General features: G+C 45.1%; 1 protein-coding gene across 1 annotated transcript; it reads left to right on the forward strand.

The window, feature by feature from the left end:
- Positions 1-216: 216 nt before the first annotated feature.
- Positions 217-755, forward strand: BJ212DRAFT_1398357 (uncharacterized protein). The gene is made up of 3 exons (XM_041337271.1): positions 217-327; positions 428-514; positions 577-755. The coding sequence occupies exons 2-3, from the start codon at positions 489-491 to the stop codon at positions 734-736; spliced, it is 186 nt and encodes a 61-aa protein (XP_041186161.1). The 5' UTR covers positions 217-327; positions 428-488; the 3' UTR covers positions 737-755.
- Positions 756-17,749: the final 16,994 nt, after the last annotated feature.

Raw genomic sequence — 17,749 nt, forward strand, 5'->3', positions numbered from 1 at the left:
AACCATGCACCTCTGCTTCACACTTCCTGGAGGAAAGCGCGACTTCTGTTAAAAGATAATCTATCGTACTATTCCAACCAAACTAGTCTCACCACCAGGTCCATCATCGTTAGCAATATATCGTCACAGTTGTCCTCTGCATGCTCTTTTGTGTATGCCCTTTCCGAATACCACGAATATGGCGCCATTGACCCTTCATCTTACATCAACTATCAGCGCAGCCTGGGGTGGACGCGTGGACAACTCGAGGGCGTATGCATCAAATTTCAACACATGCTTCTGGGTCAAATTGACGAGCTACCCTGGCTAATACTCGTATGCATTTGAAGGTATGGTTTGTCAATTTCATCATTCTTGTTTACCTCATCCCTTGGAGCGGCTCAGCTATGACTGTAAAATCTCCCGGTTTTCTTACTTTCTTGCTTTTAGGATCGTCGGTAATGTCTGTCAGCTGATATTACTCTGCTTCTTAGGTCTATCTGTGCAATATGTTATCAGACCTGTATCTCCAAGCCTAAATGGACGCAGACTGTCAGAGCTCGCATGGGAGTGAGTTGACACCATAATCCAACCTACCTCTTTATGCGGCAGTAGATGCGAGTCGATATTAGCTGCCATCGATTGCACTGCCGACGCGTCATGGATCCATGGCTATCATTCTCCACAGTCCGGAAGCCTGGTTTCATCAGCAACTGCCGCCTTGTCTTATCTAGTTGCCGGTGGAATTGAATCTTAGGAGGGGCAGCTCGGCCCAGGCATGACCTTTCGATGCTCACATCTTTTGAACTCCGATGCGTCAAACAGTATTCTATGCATATGAACCTCATGTTAGCCTCATGTAATTATCCCCATCATCTTGACAGTCACCAGCGACATAATGGAATACGTTAGCGCTCTAGAACAACCCGAAGTCGAAGATCTCCACAGTAGCTCGAGCGAGCAGATAAAGAGGAAGATCCAAACGAGATAGCCGAAGTGATGGAGGAAGATCCAGGAGGAGTATACAGAAAAGAGGTTAAGGAGCTCAGGGCCACTCGTGCCAGGTTTTCTTTAGTAGTGCTTCTTCGCATTTCTCTCTTAAACTACGCTACTCACGCACTTTTTTTGCAGGCAGCACTTCAGGGAAATTCCCGGAGGACCACATGGAGTACTCGGTGTGTATTCTTACCTCTTGTTTGATGATATCAGTTAACTTGTTTGTCTACATGTTCACAGCCAAGATTGTTATTATGATGGCGTGCAGCGCCACATGAGGGCTGGTATTCAGGGCAGTCAGACAAGAGGCGCCTTGGCAATTGTTGCTTCAGGCCGCTATGCACACGAGGATTCTGGCGACACGCTGTAAGCACCTATCGCGGCACTTTGAGTGAGACCGACATTCTGACCTCTGTATATAGCATATATACAGGTGCAGGTGCGTGTTCAGACTGAGCTACAATATTGTATGCCAACATATTCTCGTCAGGGGGTCGTCACCGGTCCAGGAGAGGTGTAAGTTGCCCTTTTGCTCTTGTAGCATGATCATCGATCAACTTCCCCCAGAGGCGACAGATTTGCAATCAAGACTGGACAGGTCAGGGAAATGAAGCACCTCGTGTCAGTTTCTCCATCTTCGAATGTGAAGCCAGAAAATGACGGTACGACAGACACCTCAACGCACAGGCAAACCCGTGCGCGTCGTCCGGAGCTACGAGCTCGAGTCCGAATTTGCACCCATTAACAGCTATCGATATGATGGCTTGTACACTGTTAAAGCCGTAACATCGTTTCTGATATCTCATTCATGCGTGTGCACTGATACTTCGTTTTCAAATGTGTGGAGAGAGAAGAACAAAGAAGGTTTCTATCTCTATCGCTATAGGATGGAGGTAAACCCCCCTGATAATGATTGGACTTTTGTCACACTGACCAGTATGAAAGAGGCCAACCGCCTATACCTGTTCGTTCAAATAGCATCGAGTTTTACTTGAAGCACGGGTATCTTCCCTATGGAGCATGAAACACCCATCTCCAGAAAAATGTACCATCTTCTACCCCTTTCGCTGCGGAACCTGTAACTAATACGTCGTCGAAGAGCCGACCAAAGGGGTGTCCTTGTATAATATTTCATAAAATCTAACTATTGTCGATAGAAGATACACCGAGCCATGCGATGAGATACCATAGCTACGTCTAGCGCACAATAAAGATAATCTAACAATCATATGGAAGATAAACCAAGCGATAACGAAGAGAGGAAAATATGCTAAGAAGAGCGAATGTTCAAAAGGAGTGTCGGTCATAAGTAAAACGAGTGTCGTTAGCGTTGATCAAAAAAGGTTTCAAGATTTGGAGATAATACTAGAGTACGGCAATAGGAAGTTAGCAGCAGTGACAGACACAGGACAAGGGGGACGTACAAAGTCGAACACTGGAGTATGTCGTGTTGCGGGCAGGTACAATATACCCATAAACCAACCTCTTCGGGTCTTGGAGACAGAAATCGTAACCTTCACGCTCAGCGTGGGCCCTGCTCTCAAGCATAGGTGTGCACTTCTTCTGATGCCGACCCAAAAAATCGGTCCTAGACCACCGCTTCTTGCAATAGGGGTATTGGTAGGATGTAGTATAATAGTTGCTTTCAATATGACGGCCCAAATTCACCATTGGCTCAGTTTCCGAGCAATGCTCAAATTTGCATGGAGCCGATTCTTCACCCTGGACATCATGCCAATGCAGCAGGTGGTCCGCGACAAGGGCCTGACTCATCTCTCCGAAGAGTCTACAAGAATGGTCGGTCCAATCGCATGAGCGTACGTAGGTCAACCCTACTGAGAACTTCTTCGTCATCCGCACGGACGTATCGTGGTAGGAATCATCGATTTTCCAAATCTCCTCGTTCGAAGAACATTACCGTAGGCATCATGAGTTCTGCAGCCGCTGATGTCTACCGGCTTTGGGTCATGAACAAGCATAGCCATGGCGATGACACTGGCATCCGTTAGCGTGTACTGACCAAACTTCCCCTTTCCGATTTCCTCGTCCTTCGGGCGCCTGCGCCTGTGTGGGAGAGATGAATTCGAACTACCAACCTTGACTTTAACAGGCTGGCGGGCTTTGTGCTTGTGAGAATTAGCAGGCGCTGTCCTGTCGAGTGCAGAGGAAGATGGCTCCGATTTGGTGTTCCCACTAAATCCCGTCTGCAACTGAATATCGTGCCCTTGGGGGGATGTCGTGTTGGGGTAATACGCGCCTGGCAGGCCAGCATGATATCCATGCTGGGATGTATGATCTTGCAGCAATGCTTGAATGACCGCAGAGGGCCACGAAGGATACGCACCAGGCGAACCCGTTGCCTAGGATTGCGGTGTCGACTGTAGTAGGGACCTGGGATATTGGAACCATGGGTGCAGCAACCAGCAGGATATCCATTCGAGGACCATGCGTGGCCTTGCAGCGGTTCTTGAGAGGGCTGCGGAGGGTCGCATTGACTCAGATCTATGGGAGGTAACTGGGGGAGACCAACTACCAGAGCGGTGAATTTCATCAACGTTGGAGACGATGCCCGAATATATTGGACATCTTGTAAACACGCTGAAGCCCTAGAGAAACAAATAAGCTATGGTGGGGACGCCGTTTGCGTGGCACGTACCCATGTTGCAGCACTGTGATTCATGATAGTTGGATCTGTGGTTGGTCGTGCTCAGGTAGGCTAAATAGAAAAATAGGAGATGAACTGTATCATCCAACTCGAGATTGCATACACTAACATATCCAATAACACCTGGATACTATCATACAAGAGACTGAACGCGAAAGGGATCATTGACATATGAAGATGCCGAGTTGACATGTGAGTAGACTTACAACCAATCAGCTTCGGGCTGATCATGCGATACATCCAGATTGGACATTTTCAGGAGGTCCTTGGAGTTATTTGATGTAGGGATAGCCCCACTAACAAAATCTAACTGCGTCATTCAAATCGAGATTGAACACCAACCTATCCAAGATTTGGAACATGAGGGACTAAATGCGAAAGGTATTGTTAGTATATGAAAATACTAAATCGACATGTGAGTAGACTTATAGAGTCATATTGATGAATCGAAAAAATAATGTGAAGTGGCTAAAATGAGAAAATAAAGTGAAACACGAGAAAGGGAAGGAGAGAGCTTTTGAACCTCATAACGAGCGGGGAAGCGCTAGGCAAAGTATGTCTGCGGACGCGCATCGTGTCCCGACATCATGTCGCAAAAAGGCAAGGGCCTGAAGTATCCACTATTGGAAACGCAGCTATGGCCTCCATGTGAAATCCACTGCTTTGAAGCACCTTGCGTATCAATCCACAGGACGCAAATCTTCTGAAGTTCCACAGTACATCGCTCATCCTTTGTATACATAGACTGACTATAATGTGAGCACTAGCGCGTCTTCACTAGATAATACGACATTACGTGTGCAGCAGTACAACTCCGATAAGGTTCTGAGGATTGCAATGATGACATTCTGGTGGTGTAGTCACAGCACGACTGTAAGCTTTGGTAGCGGTACCCGTTTGGGACAGCAGCAAGCGCCCTCGAGCATAAGCTGGCAGCATAATGGAAAGTTGCACAGTAGAGAAATAGCTATATGAAGGTGGGTAGCATCGCAGAGGCCTAGTATACGTGAGATCAGTCATAATTTTAATTTGTAAACGCGCAAAAACACTGTAATTACCTTCGATGTCCATTGTATCATCAGACCCAACGTAGTCCTTCCCTTTGACATGAGAATGGAAGAGCATGACATCATATAGCAGCTCAAAGTACCACAATACTTTTTCAGATGGAAATCATGCTTTGACATTGAGGATACTACGAGCTAACTAGCAAATCTTGTCACAGAAAGCACGCAGCTCGCAATACCTTCATCACACTCTGTACCAGATATCAATAGCTCTACTGTCTATGAGGAAAATCAAGATACATCACATATTAACTTGAGGTAGCCATGTCAACGATCCACGTCACTTCGGTTATCACAACTTTGTCAAAGGCATACATGCATGACGCGAGTTTGCATCGCTGGAGCGCTACGTTGTCCTAGACAGCAGCAGGAGCTAGCGCATGGGAGAGTCCAGTACCTGCTGTTTTGGTTTGTTGTCCAAAGGCTTCCAAGAGTTTCCTTGTTCGGAAGCTTCCCTTGGTGCAAATCGGCTGATTAGAGAACTGAGTGAAGTTTTTTTCAATTGATTCCAATTAATATTGGGGTAATACACCCTATGTCAGACAGTGAGTACAGTTTATTCATGCACGTATGATTTCCATCTCATCCGCGTTCTGTTTGCAGATTAATATTCATCACTCGCCGCTATCCTTCCTTCAAGTTCTCTCTACTCCGCTTCCAACGCTTCTGCCAGCCCTATTAAAACATCATGATGATGAATAAGAGTGTCATGAATGCTTTAACCATGATATTCTGCTTCAGACTTCCTGGAGGAAAGCGCGACTTCTGTTAAAAGGTAATCTATCTTGCTATTCCAACTGAACTTGTCTCACCACCTGGCATCATCGCTAGCAATGCGTCGTCACAGTTGTCCTCTGCATGCTCTTTTGCACATGACCTTTCCGAATATTAGAGGAGTATTGTACCATTGACCCTTCACCTCACATCAATTGTCAGCGTGGACTGCTTTGGGTGGACGCGTGAACAACCCGAGGCCGTATGCATTAAATTTTAACACATGCTTCTGGGTCAAATTGACGAGCTACCCTGGCTAGCACTTGCATGTGTTTGAAGTTATGGTCTGTCGATTTTATCATCCTCATTTACCTCATCAATTAGAGCGGATCAGCCATAACTGTAAAATATCCCGGTTTTCCTACTTTCATGCTTTGAAGTTTAGGATCATCGGCAATGTCTGTTAGCTGATATTACTCTGGTACCTAGGTGCAATATGCCATCAAGCCTGTATCTGTAGATCCTCAAACCTTCGCAATTCAGAAATGCATGCAGACCATCAGAGTTCACATGGGAGTGAGTTGACACCATAATCCAGCTTGCTTCTTTTCGAGGCAGCAGATGCGGGTCGATATTGGCTGCAATCAACTGCACTGCCGACGTGTCATGGATCCTTGGGTGTCATTCTCCAGTCCGGAGGCCTAGTTTCGTCAGCTGCCGTCGCCGCCGCCGCCTTGTCTTATCTAGTCGCCGGTGGAGTCAGATCTTTCTTAGAAGGGGTAGCTTGACCTAAGTCTGGCCTTTCGATGATCACGTCTTTCGAACCCCGACGCGTCACGCAACAGCATTCTATGTATACGAGCCTCATGTTGGCCTCGTGTAATTATCTCCATCGTCTTGACGATCACCGACGACATAATGGACTACGTTAGCGCTGTAGAACGACCCGCAGTCGAAGACCTTTACAGTAGCCCAGGAGAGGAGATAGAGGCAAGTCAAGACGAGATCACCAGCAGAGTAGAGATGGAGATGGAGATGGAGATGGAGATGGAGATGGAGATGGAGGAAGATCAGGACGAAATCGCCAACAAAGAGGACAAGGAGATGGAGGAAAATCCAGAAATAATTGCTAGCGTAAGGGACGAGGAGATAGAAGAAGAACCAAAAAAAATCGCCCGCAAAGTGTCCAAGGAGGTCAGGGTCAGTCATGCCAGGATGTTGTCAGTAATGCTTCTCAGAAATTTCCCCTCAATCACTGCTCAAGCACAATCTTTGCAGGCGGCGCTTTGGTGAGATTCCCGGAGTACCTATTGGCACCACTTGGATGACTCGGTACGTATTCTCAACTCTCGTTTGACAATGTCACTAATATCATCTGCCTGTGTGTTCCCAGCAAAAATTGTTATGCTGCTGGCGTACACCGCCAAATGCAGGCTGGAATACAAGGTAGTAAGATATCGGGCGCTTGCTCGATCGTCGTTTCGGGTCAATACGATGATGACAAGGATTTGGGCGACACGATGTAAGCACTGCGGCGCTTATTTTCGAGTTCGTTCGATAGTCTGACCTGCGTGTATAGCTTCTATGTAGGCGTAGGTGGGTGTTCGCAATATTGGCTGCAAAATTGTATGCCAACGTAGTACCGTTAGGGGGTGGCCCCTCCGATACTGAGGGCTGGCCTGTGAGTTGCTTTCTTCTTCCTATAGCATGACCTTCCATCAAATTCCCCAAGAAACGTCCAGGCCCGCAGGTCTCTGATCAGGAATGGACAGGCTGGGGAAATGAAGCACTTCTTGTGAGTTCTATCTCTGATGAATGTGAGGTTGGGAAATGACAGTACAATAGATATCTTATGGCACAGGCAAGCCCGTGCGTGTCGTCCGGAGCTCGAAGTTTGTTTCTGATTTTGCGCCTTTCAATGGCTATCGGTATGATGGCTTGTACACCGTCACACATGTATAATCATTTCCATAACTATAGACATGAGTGGCCGCTAATATTTTATCTTCAAAGGCGTGCAGAAAGAAGGATGGAGCCGGTCGTTTTTATATCTGTCGCTACAAGTTGGAGGCAAGTTTCTCTAGCTTTAGCTATGATCGATTTTTGATCAGACTAACCAAATGTCAAAAGAGAATTCCAGGCCAACCACCTTTACCTCGGCGTTCACAGGTCGGCTATGACATTGAGCCATCACAGTCATCCCCCGCCTCCGTAGCCACATCAGACACTGTCGTCTTGCCCTCAGGGACATCAACCTCCCGTAAGCGCAATGCCTTGTTCGAAGATGATCCATCGATCCATACCAGTGCGAGATATATGAGGCGCAAACTCCTTCACCAACTGGCGCGCGACAGTGATGATGAAGAGTGAAAAGACGAGGACCTCAATGACTCAGGCTCCCCATATACCCTATCCACCTCGTCGCTCGGAGCGAGTCATGGTTGCAAACTACCTATTGTATTCCGTTTGCTTTTAGAATCATCATTTGGAACGTCTGTTTACTGGTACTACTTTCTATGTGATAGGTTGTCAAACCAGTACCCATAGACCTCAATGCTTTCGCTTTGCTATTACTAACCATATCTTGATTTGATGTATATGCAACACTACATACATACTTCCTGTGCCGATAAACAAATGATATGACTTGTATAATTATGAGTTTGCCGATGTCATATTAGAACTGTACCCCCAATGGGCATCAGGGCACACTAGCTACAGCCATGAGGATCCATGTGACATATGCTCAATGAACGGAGGTACTGAAGGCTAGGACACAACAGACGGCCAGGGCAGTCATTATATTAGCTATCATGGTGGGCAACTTGACATATTGTGGTTAACATGGTGACCGTGGTGCCCAAGGCTAGTTCAAGAACCTTGCTCACAAACTTCAAGGCCATATCTATATTACTTCGATCTAACTTCAGTTGGGGTTGGCAGCAAAGACCCATATCATATGTCCAGGGCAATAGACTCAAGTCCAGATTTTACCTATTTACAGCTATTGATACGATAGGTTGGGTGACCGTCAAGGCTGTGATATCATTTCTGATATCTACGTCCATGCGTAAACGCTGATGCTTTGTCTTCAAAGGTGTGCAGAGAGAAGAACAAAGAGGGTTTCTATCTCTGTCACTATAGAATGGAGGCAAGTCTCCCTGATAATGATCGGCCTTTAGGTTTTGTGGCACTGACCACCCTATAAGTTATACCAGACAACCTGGCACGTTGTACTATGATCACTTGACTTCTTTCTATTGGTCTGCAGACGGGTGGTCACCCTCGAAGGCGCTCAACTGCTAGTTCCTCAAGTGTGACATATTACAGAGTCGCATGCCCTACTAATTGCTTCAGTCAATGATGGGCCCATTATATTAGGCACATCCTGCAAGCCAGCGTTCAGGCATTCAAAGTGTGTTCTCTTTCCTCTCTCATACTCCAATCATCATTCATCAATGCTGCATGTTGGATGGGCTAGGCTGGATTGCTATATGTGAACAATTTAATGCTGCTGATGAGAACTGGCTCTCTAGTACTCCCAATGCTCTGCTTCCATCTCCCGGCTATCTCCACTCCAAACACCATCAAACACCTGGGCCTCCTCTGCCTAACCTCCTGGGGGTCCCTACTCCAACGTCACATCAGATGTGGTCAAATATGAAGCACTTGAGCATGGTCCTCGCTATTTGCACGTGCCCAGAACCATTCATATATGCAGTGTTAATATCACATAACATGATCTTACAGTGTGAAGTTATCATGGTTCACGATGGGGACACAACAGTCAATAGTCCATCCTGATGGTCGTGTGGGGCCTTTATAGATTATATTCTGCAAGCCTACGACAAGATGAAAAGTAATGTGTCATAAGTACTTCAGCCATATTTTATGCACTGTTGAAGTGTTTGAGATGTTGCTAGCAGTGGCAAGGTATGTTCACAAACTGAACACTCAGTGCTCACTGGCAGCAACGAACTACTTATGTGTCATACTGTCAACCATACTGCACCAATACGGTTCTGCGAAAGCAGAGGTGCGAATTACTGTAGCTCAGTGGGGCACCCAATAGCACACAGACATGAGTATATCCTACCATGTTGGTGAGTCATGGGGTTAGATGAAAACTACTTATCCTTATGTGATTCTCATCTTCTACTGCTTTGCATTCAATGCTAGGGCAGCAATCAAGGAAGTTGCAGTAGAAGGGGCATTCATCAACACTGACAGGTATAGACACTGTCAAGGTCAAAGCAGTAACAAAGGTGAGAATGAAAGAGAGACACATTATTTGTGAGGTGTGATATGGGGTCCCAAATATCAAGCTTGATGGAATGGTGGGAGGACAGCTTACTTTCATGTGCTGAATAGTGTTCAGAACCTGTCCACTTGAATACCTCTTCAAACATACAACATTTGTATTGCCAGCAGACTTTCTGACTTGACTTGCTCTGTTTCCAACATTCCCCTGGCAGAAGAACACTAGGAAATGCTGGTAATGTGCAATCCCAACCTGTTGGCCTACACCGATAGGTGACACAAGAAATGCCAGTGATTGGCAAAACCAAAATTAGCCCTGAACTATTGCGGATTTTATATGTACCTCCATAGACTCTGATGTGTCTTCACTAAAATGTACATTTCATAGCAGGCACAGACGTGGCACTAGACACAATGTACATGGAAATGCAGGATGGTGACATCATTGACTTGTGTGAGCTAGAGAGGGTTGACAAAAGTATCATGCCAGCTGGTTTTGTTGAAGAGATTGATCTTAATAGAGTCTCAGAGAGTGCATCAGGGTGGAATGATATTAGTTGATCAATGCACCTTTGATGCCAGAAGGTGTAGCCTCATGTGTAGTGGTTGAATCTATTTTTGCCATAGTAGAAACATAGTGGATTAAAAAAGAGCCAAAAACACTCACAGTACTTTTTGCCAACTTCTGCCATTTAATATTCTGCAAATTGCCATGGGGCCAATTCCTTTCTACCCCCTATAGCTACACTAGACATAGCGTGACAAAATTGTGCATTTCTATTGTTTTCAACACCTCAACTTCCACTACTGCTGCTGTTGCAACAAGCTCACAACAAAATAAAGAATTCTTGTTGCACTCAATGCGCAGAGACCTAAGGTATGCACTAAAGTAGATCTGATATGAATATGTGTTGTTGTTGTGATGATATTCAGCAATAAATGAAAATTGTGCATTTCCCATCTTGGAATGATTACCTGGTAGTAATAGTTTTTGATGGCTCCAAACTCTGATCTGGGCCAGTCTATTAAGTCCAAAAGCAATGTTCTGATTTTCATTTACCAAACATTAAGGGACAAAAAGTGAAAAAGCAACCAGTGGGCCAGTCAGGCTCAGGGCCTTCTGATCTCTGAAGTTGCAAATGCCCTGAGGAGGTGTGCCCCCATCAGTCCACCATTCCCACCAGCTGTTTCAGACACCCACTTCAATGAAGATGAGATGAATTTAGCAGCTGCTATTGGTGAATGTTAGTTAGCTTGTGGTGATGGGACACATTTAATACACATCAGGAAAATCTCAGATCTGCTTTATGTACTTTTATGTACTTTTATGACTTAATCAGCACAAATAAGCAGGAGCACTGAACTGCACTGGACAAGCAAAAAGTCACTTTTTCAGACCAGTCAATCTCTGATTTTCATCTGAATTTCACTTATCCCTCTGGCAGTAAGTGGAAAAAGCAATCATTGTGCCCAAACAGTAGGATAAGCAAAGTAATGAAATAGTCAATTCATCAGAGCCAGCAAATGGTAGTATAGTCAGATGATGCAGTAGAAATTATGAATGAGTGAATATGTGATGGGGACCAATAGTACAAAGGCAGCAGGTAAATTGGTGGCATAAGGGGTGGGCAATGAGATAGAATGATTCTATTGAGATGTTAACAAAATGTCAGTGATATTGCTGGCCAGGGGAGAAAAAACATTACAAATGAGGGCATGCTCATTGATGCTCTCCTCATCATCGTTGTCAGAACATTCAGCCTTCATTGGAGACTTCTTCATAAGCTTTCGTGAATGCACAATGATGGGGGCCTTTGATTCATCACTCCTGCTGCTGATTGACTTCATGTATGATTCCATCTCCTTGTGGCAGTTGGCAAATGAGAACTTGTAACATCTGCTCGACATCTTGCCTGTTGCCTTGTTGAGTACCATTGGGAGTTTGATGGCAAACTTGCCAGTTGCCATAGACACGAGAACCTCTTCGACCTTGATGATGTTGTCTCAAACAAACTTGAGCATGCATTCAAGCTGGAAAAAATCAGAACAGCAATTTTTGGATCAAACATGAATCTCACTGCGACAATGCAGAGCACAATGGCACCATCCATGCCTTCCAAGGAAAGCTCATCAGTATTCAGTGTGGGAACATTGATGTGGTTGGCAATTGCAATGAGATGATTGGTTGCCATCAATTGGAGTATGAACACTGACAGGTAGGCCATCTCCCACAATATATTGTCTGAGTCTTCATAAATAAATGCATATTTTTTGAGGAGATGCTTGGCAACTTTGGCATTTGGTGCATCTTTGATGCGAGAGCAAAAATCTACAATGATAGCAAGTGCTGCAGAGCCAATGTTGCTCCTCCACTCCGAGAGCCACTGTTGCGTCTAGAAACAGTATGAGAGACCCACACAGAAATATTTAAAATGAACTTACCACAGCAAATACAGTGCTGTTCAGATTCACTTTGTATTTGATGCCAGGGTAGACTACTTCAAAAATGTCCTGCAGTGTCTGCCATCACAGACTTGGACATCTCCCATGGATTAGGCTGACTTCCAGCCCAAAGAACTGCTGTGGACAAAAAGGCCTTCACCCACTTTGAGTTGGCAGGTACAGGAAGGTCAGTGTTACAGTATTGACCACACAGCTTGATCACCTCCTGCACAGCAGTTGTCCAGTGGCCTGGTGGGACTTGGGTGATGGGGGGAGGCACAGTATCGTCATAATAGCCTGCTGGAACTTGGGTCAAGGGGGGAGGCATGAGATCATCATCATTAGTAGACTCTGAGCTTTCTTTCTTCAACTTCTTTGGTGGTGGAGGGGCAGTGTTCTGAGATACAATGGTAGACACCTAAAATACATGAATTGTGTCAGTTATGAGTGAGAGAAAAAATACACGCACTGATGTAGTCTTGCAAGGAGCATATTCCTTCTTCTTGGTGGTGGGAATTGCAGTAACCTCAGGCATGAAGCCTGTCATTTCCTGTGAATCATCTATCAGAATGTCAGAATTATCTGTGGCCTCAGATCCAGTCTCATCAACAAAATCCTGAATGTCATCGCTAGCAGCCTTCTGCTTCACACTGCCAGTCTCAGTGACATAAGTCATCTGCTTAGGCTTGGAGTCACTCTTGCTAGTGGGAACAATTATAGTAGTAGACTTCTGGAATTCAAGGTAATATGTGAAGTGAATTGATGATGAAAAAAAAAGACTTACTCTAACTGCCTTTTTCCCTTTCCAGCACAGTGCAGCTGGACGCTGTTCAAGACCATCAGGACATCATCGGATTCATGAATGTCAGGTTTGGTTGCCTTCTCCTTGTTGATGCTCGCAGATGTGGCCTTGGAACTAGTGCTGGTACTAGTAGTAGCAGCAGACAAGATTGATTGGGGTGGAGTAGGAGTGTGTGATTCAGATCTGGAACTTAGTGTGTTGGACTTCAGGTAAGCTTTCTCTGGGACATTGTTGGCCCAGTTTTTGATATAACTGCCAAGCAACAGCTTTTTGGTTGTACTTGAAACCACATGGTCAAGAAAGAATAATGTTGATTTGGTGAGTAAAAACATCATTTTGAATGAGTGTGTTGACTTATGACAAAGCTGCATTGTTGCCTTTCTTGTCACTGACACATGTATTGATATCCGAGTTATTATTACTATCAGTTTTGATCTCAGAATTCCGGGCATTTCTGATGGCTTCCTTTAGTAATGTCTTCATCTTCTCTGCTGTCTGTTTCTTCCCAGGTTTCTCAGCAACCACATCAGCCTTACCAGCACTCAGTAGCATGTCCTCTGGCCCATCATTGATGGTTAGTGTATCTGGTGTAAGTGTCAAGCTCTGTTACTACCCTTGATGTGAGGCTCATACCACTGGCAGCATCCTTAGTAGGCACTTGCTGGCTTTTGCCTTTAGTGTGAGGGTGGGGGTGGGGGCGAACAGGTTTTGGCTTATTTCCAAGCACTTTCGCCTCAAGAGTCACCATATCATCTTCAATTCCTGAAATTCATTCAGTGGCCTTCTGGATCCGTGCACTCTTCTCCTCAGGGCTTTTGTTTGCATGTGGGTCATTGGTGACCTTTGATTTCTTGGTACAAGGATTTCTCTTTGCATTCTGGAGGCACTCCTCAGCTTCAGCCTCCAAAACAGGCCTGCCAGGATGAGCATTTGCATTCGATGGATGAGTCTGATGTGTGGACACTTCTTGTGAAGCTTTGGGTGCCATTCCTGACTGCTGGAGATAATGGGAGGGTGGATGAAATAGAGTGAAGAGCTTGGGGATGAAAATTGCATGGTACTGGCCCCATCAATTGAGACAAACACATGCTCACATTTCTTTTACGTTCAGTATGTCTAGTTGGGCAACAGGTCAATTTCAACATTGCTACCCTAGTGTGTCTAGTCCCGATCAAGTTACCATCTGCCAAGGTTCGCATTTGCATTTCTGTTTTGCTCCTTGATCCTCTCACCTGCATTCTAGTACACCATGGTGCCCCACCCTGCTCCTCAGCACTCTTGAAGGAACCACATTCCATATCAATTCCCTTGCAGCTATCCTCAATGCAACCAGCACTTCAAATCTTTTGGCAGATGAACAAGACACTGCACTGCAATGCACCCAATTTGAAGTTGCATGGATGCAAATCAACCCAAGTCAAGATCTTTGGACAATCAGGACATGGACATTGATACTGGTATGAATGGTGAGTCTGTTTGGCATCTGTCCCACTCAGTAGTTACCACATCCCCTGACATCTGAAGATTATGTTCCAACTCACTTACCATCTCTTCCATCAGCAGATACCGACCTGCACCACTTGTCTCCACCACCAGCACCAGAATTAGATGCCAACATTAATAGTGAGTCCCAGCAGTCTGAATATCTGTGCCTTGTTTCTAACTCTTCTTTTGCTCTGGAAGTGGACTCTGAATTCTACAGCCCAGGCAAAAAAATGTATTGCAATTATCACACTGGTTTAAACAGTGATTGTGCCTTAATCTCATAGCATATCTGATGCTAATGAAGCCCCAGCTCAACCATGTGATGAAAGTGGCAATTTTTTGTCCCTTGGTACTCCACCATGCCCTCTTGCAGAACAGTCACCCGATGACTGGGCACCATTTTGCAATCACATGGAATTTGAGACAGCTGAGTTTTTGTTCAGTTGCACACAAATGTCTGCACCCAACATTAACACTCTCCTTGATCTCTGGGCCACACCGCTACTCAAACACCATGATCACCCACCTTTCGCAGATCATAAGGATCTCTACAAGACTATTGATAACATCCTGATTGGTGGCATCAACTGGCAGTCTTTCAACATCCAGTACTCTGGAGATAAACCTGCTGAGCCTGATGTGCCTCCATGGATGAGTGAGTGGTTTGATGTTTGGTATCATGACCCCTGTGAAGTTGCATGGAACATCCTGGCTAACCCTGATTATGTCAATGAGTTCAATTATTGCCCGTTCCACAAATTTTCAGTTGACAAAGATGAACATTGCTTCCAGGACTTCATGTCAGCTGATTGGGCCTGGCAGCAAGTGGTACGTCCCTACTATCCAAAATCAGCCTCCTGGTCATAATCATTCCTTTCAGGATATCATCACCACTGATCCCAGCAATCTTGGAGCTACATTTGTGCTGATAATACTTGGAAGTGACAAGACCACCATGTCAGTCGGCACTGGAAACAATGAGTACTATCCATTGTATCTGTCCATCAGCAATGTGCACAACAATGTGTGCTGAGCACACTGAAACACCCTCTGTCTTGTTGGCTTTCTTGCCCTACTGAAGAGTAAGTTTTTTCAAGTCACTTCATACTGTAACTTGACTCTGTCCTGTAGCAACCAAGGAACATGCAGAGACAGAAGAATTTCGCAATTTCTGGTGCCAGATCTTCCATTCTTCACTGGTGAAGATACTCGACATGCTCAAAGATGCCATGTCAAAGCCTGAGATTGTGCATTTCAGTGATGGCCATTATTGATGTGTCATATATGGATTAGGTCCATATATTGCGGACTATGAGGAGCAGGTGTTACTTATGTCTATTGTGAGGAGATGGTGTCTGAGGTTCATTTTACTAGTTCTTTCCCTGCTCTCCCAATGTCTGATGCCTTTGCAGGTGTCTTGCTCCATGTCAAAGCCTAGATGATGATGCCCTTTGCTGATGTGAGGCACACAGAGAGGCCCTCTTTGAAGAGGATATATTCAGTAGTGTGCTGCAGAGTGATTGTGGTATTGTTGGCGAAGTTGTGGTAGACTTCATTCAGTTACCAGAAGTGCTCACAGGGCTGATCTATGTGTAGCCTTTTATGAATGACTTCTCTCATGCTGATATCCATCAACTTATTGCACTGGATCTCCTTTACCAGATCATCAAAGGCTGCTTCAAGGACCATCTAGTTGCATGGGTGGAGAAGTACCTCCATCATATTCATGGAAAACGCGAGGCAGAGTGCATTATGGATGATATTGACCAACATCTGGCTGCTGCTGTTCTGTTCACTGGCTTGCAGCATTTCCTGCAGGGCTGTGGATTCAAGCAGTGGACTGGGGATGACTCAAAGGTGCTCATGAAGGTATGTATATGTATTCTAATTCAAATAAGACTTGACTGATCAAGTATCATAGATATATCTGCCTGCAATAGAAGGCCATTTACTGACTGACATTATCCGCACATTTCATGCCTTTTTGGAATTCTGTTACCTGGTCTGAAAGAACATTATCACAGAGGACATGATCTTGCAAATAGAAGATGCAATTCGCCAGTTCCACCACTACTGTCAAATATTTCACTGGCTCAGTGTCATTCCTACATTCTCACTTCCATGTCAGCATTCAATGAAGCACTACCCTGACCTTATCCATCTTTTTGGAGCACCGAATGGTCTCTGTTCGTCTATGACAGAGAACAAACATATCAAGGCCATGAAGCAACCCTGGTGTTGTTCAAACAGGTACAATGCACTCGGGCAAATGCTTGTGACAAATCAATGACTCAACAAACTTGCCGCCTTGCATGTAGACTTTACCAAATGCGGTATGCTTAACGGTACTTGTCTTACAGATGCCCTAAATGCCAAAGGTTAGTGACTCGCATTTAATATTATGCTATGTCTTGCTGATTTTACATTGATAATGCAGGCGGTATCAATAACCAACCTGACGAATGTCTGAATAATGTTATTCCCAATGTTCAGATTGAATCCAGTGCTGACTTAGATGATGGCAAAATTGATGATGGGGCAACTGAGATTGAGGCTCAGGTGCAGCTTGCATGAACATGCCATATGTCCTAGATCCATATTTTTGCTCTAATATAACTCATCACAACAACAGAACACAAATGTGCCTGAACCGTGCCAGCACTTGCTATTGAGCTACCTGTCCCACACTTACAAGAACTCATCAGGAGGTTCCTGTTTGAGCAGCTTCATCCTCATGACCCTCATGACCAGGCGACCATCCCAGCCGAGAGCTTCCCAGTCTATGACAGCAAAGTCTTGGTGGTCAATTCGGTGTAGGGAATGAGATTCCTCCAGGCGTAGATTGCCCATATTACAACTCACAATGATTTGTATAGTGTGCAACTCGCTATCTACAACTTTCCTGCGAAACGTGCCAGAGGCACAATGCTTTCCCACACTATGTGACACATTCCTGCACATGTGCTTAGTGCGCACTTCCCGCGCTTGGTCACACGTTGTCGTGCAGCATCCAGGAGCCTCCATCCATTGTCCAACCAGTTCCCTGGTGTGTCCCTTTTTATTCATTTTCATTATCAGACCATTTCTGGGATCATATGATACTTTATTTCATTATGGACCCTTACTTACATCATTTTACATACATAGAGCGCTCCCTATTCGCTTCTGAGCCCTGGGAGTGCACCTAGGCACAGCTTACCTGTTGCCTAGGAAGTTTTAGAATACATCTACTACCACCATCTAGAATACAACAACCATCATCATGTCAGTAGTCATCGTCTAGAGGCAGAATCTATCATATTCAGCCAGCATGCATTAGTCATTGCCCTAGCCATCAGC

Source organism: Suillus subaureus (assembly GCF_016647635.1).
Source record: "Suillus subaureus strain MN1 chromosome Unknown BJ212scaffold_86, whole genome shotgun sequence".
In the NCBI taxonomy this organism is placed as follows: Eukaryota; Fungi; Basidiomycota; class Agaricomycetes; order Boletales; family Suillaceae; genus Suillus; species Suillus subaureus.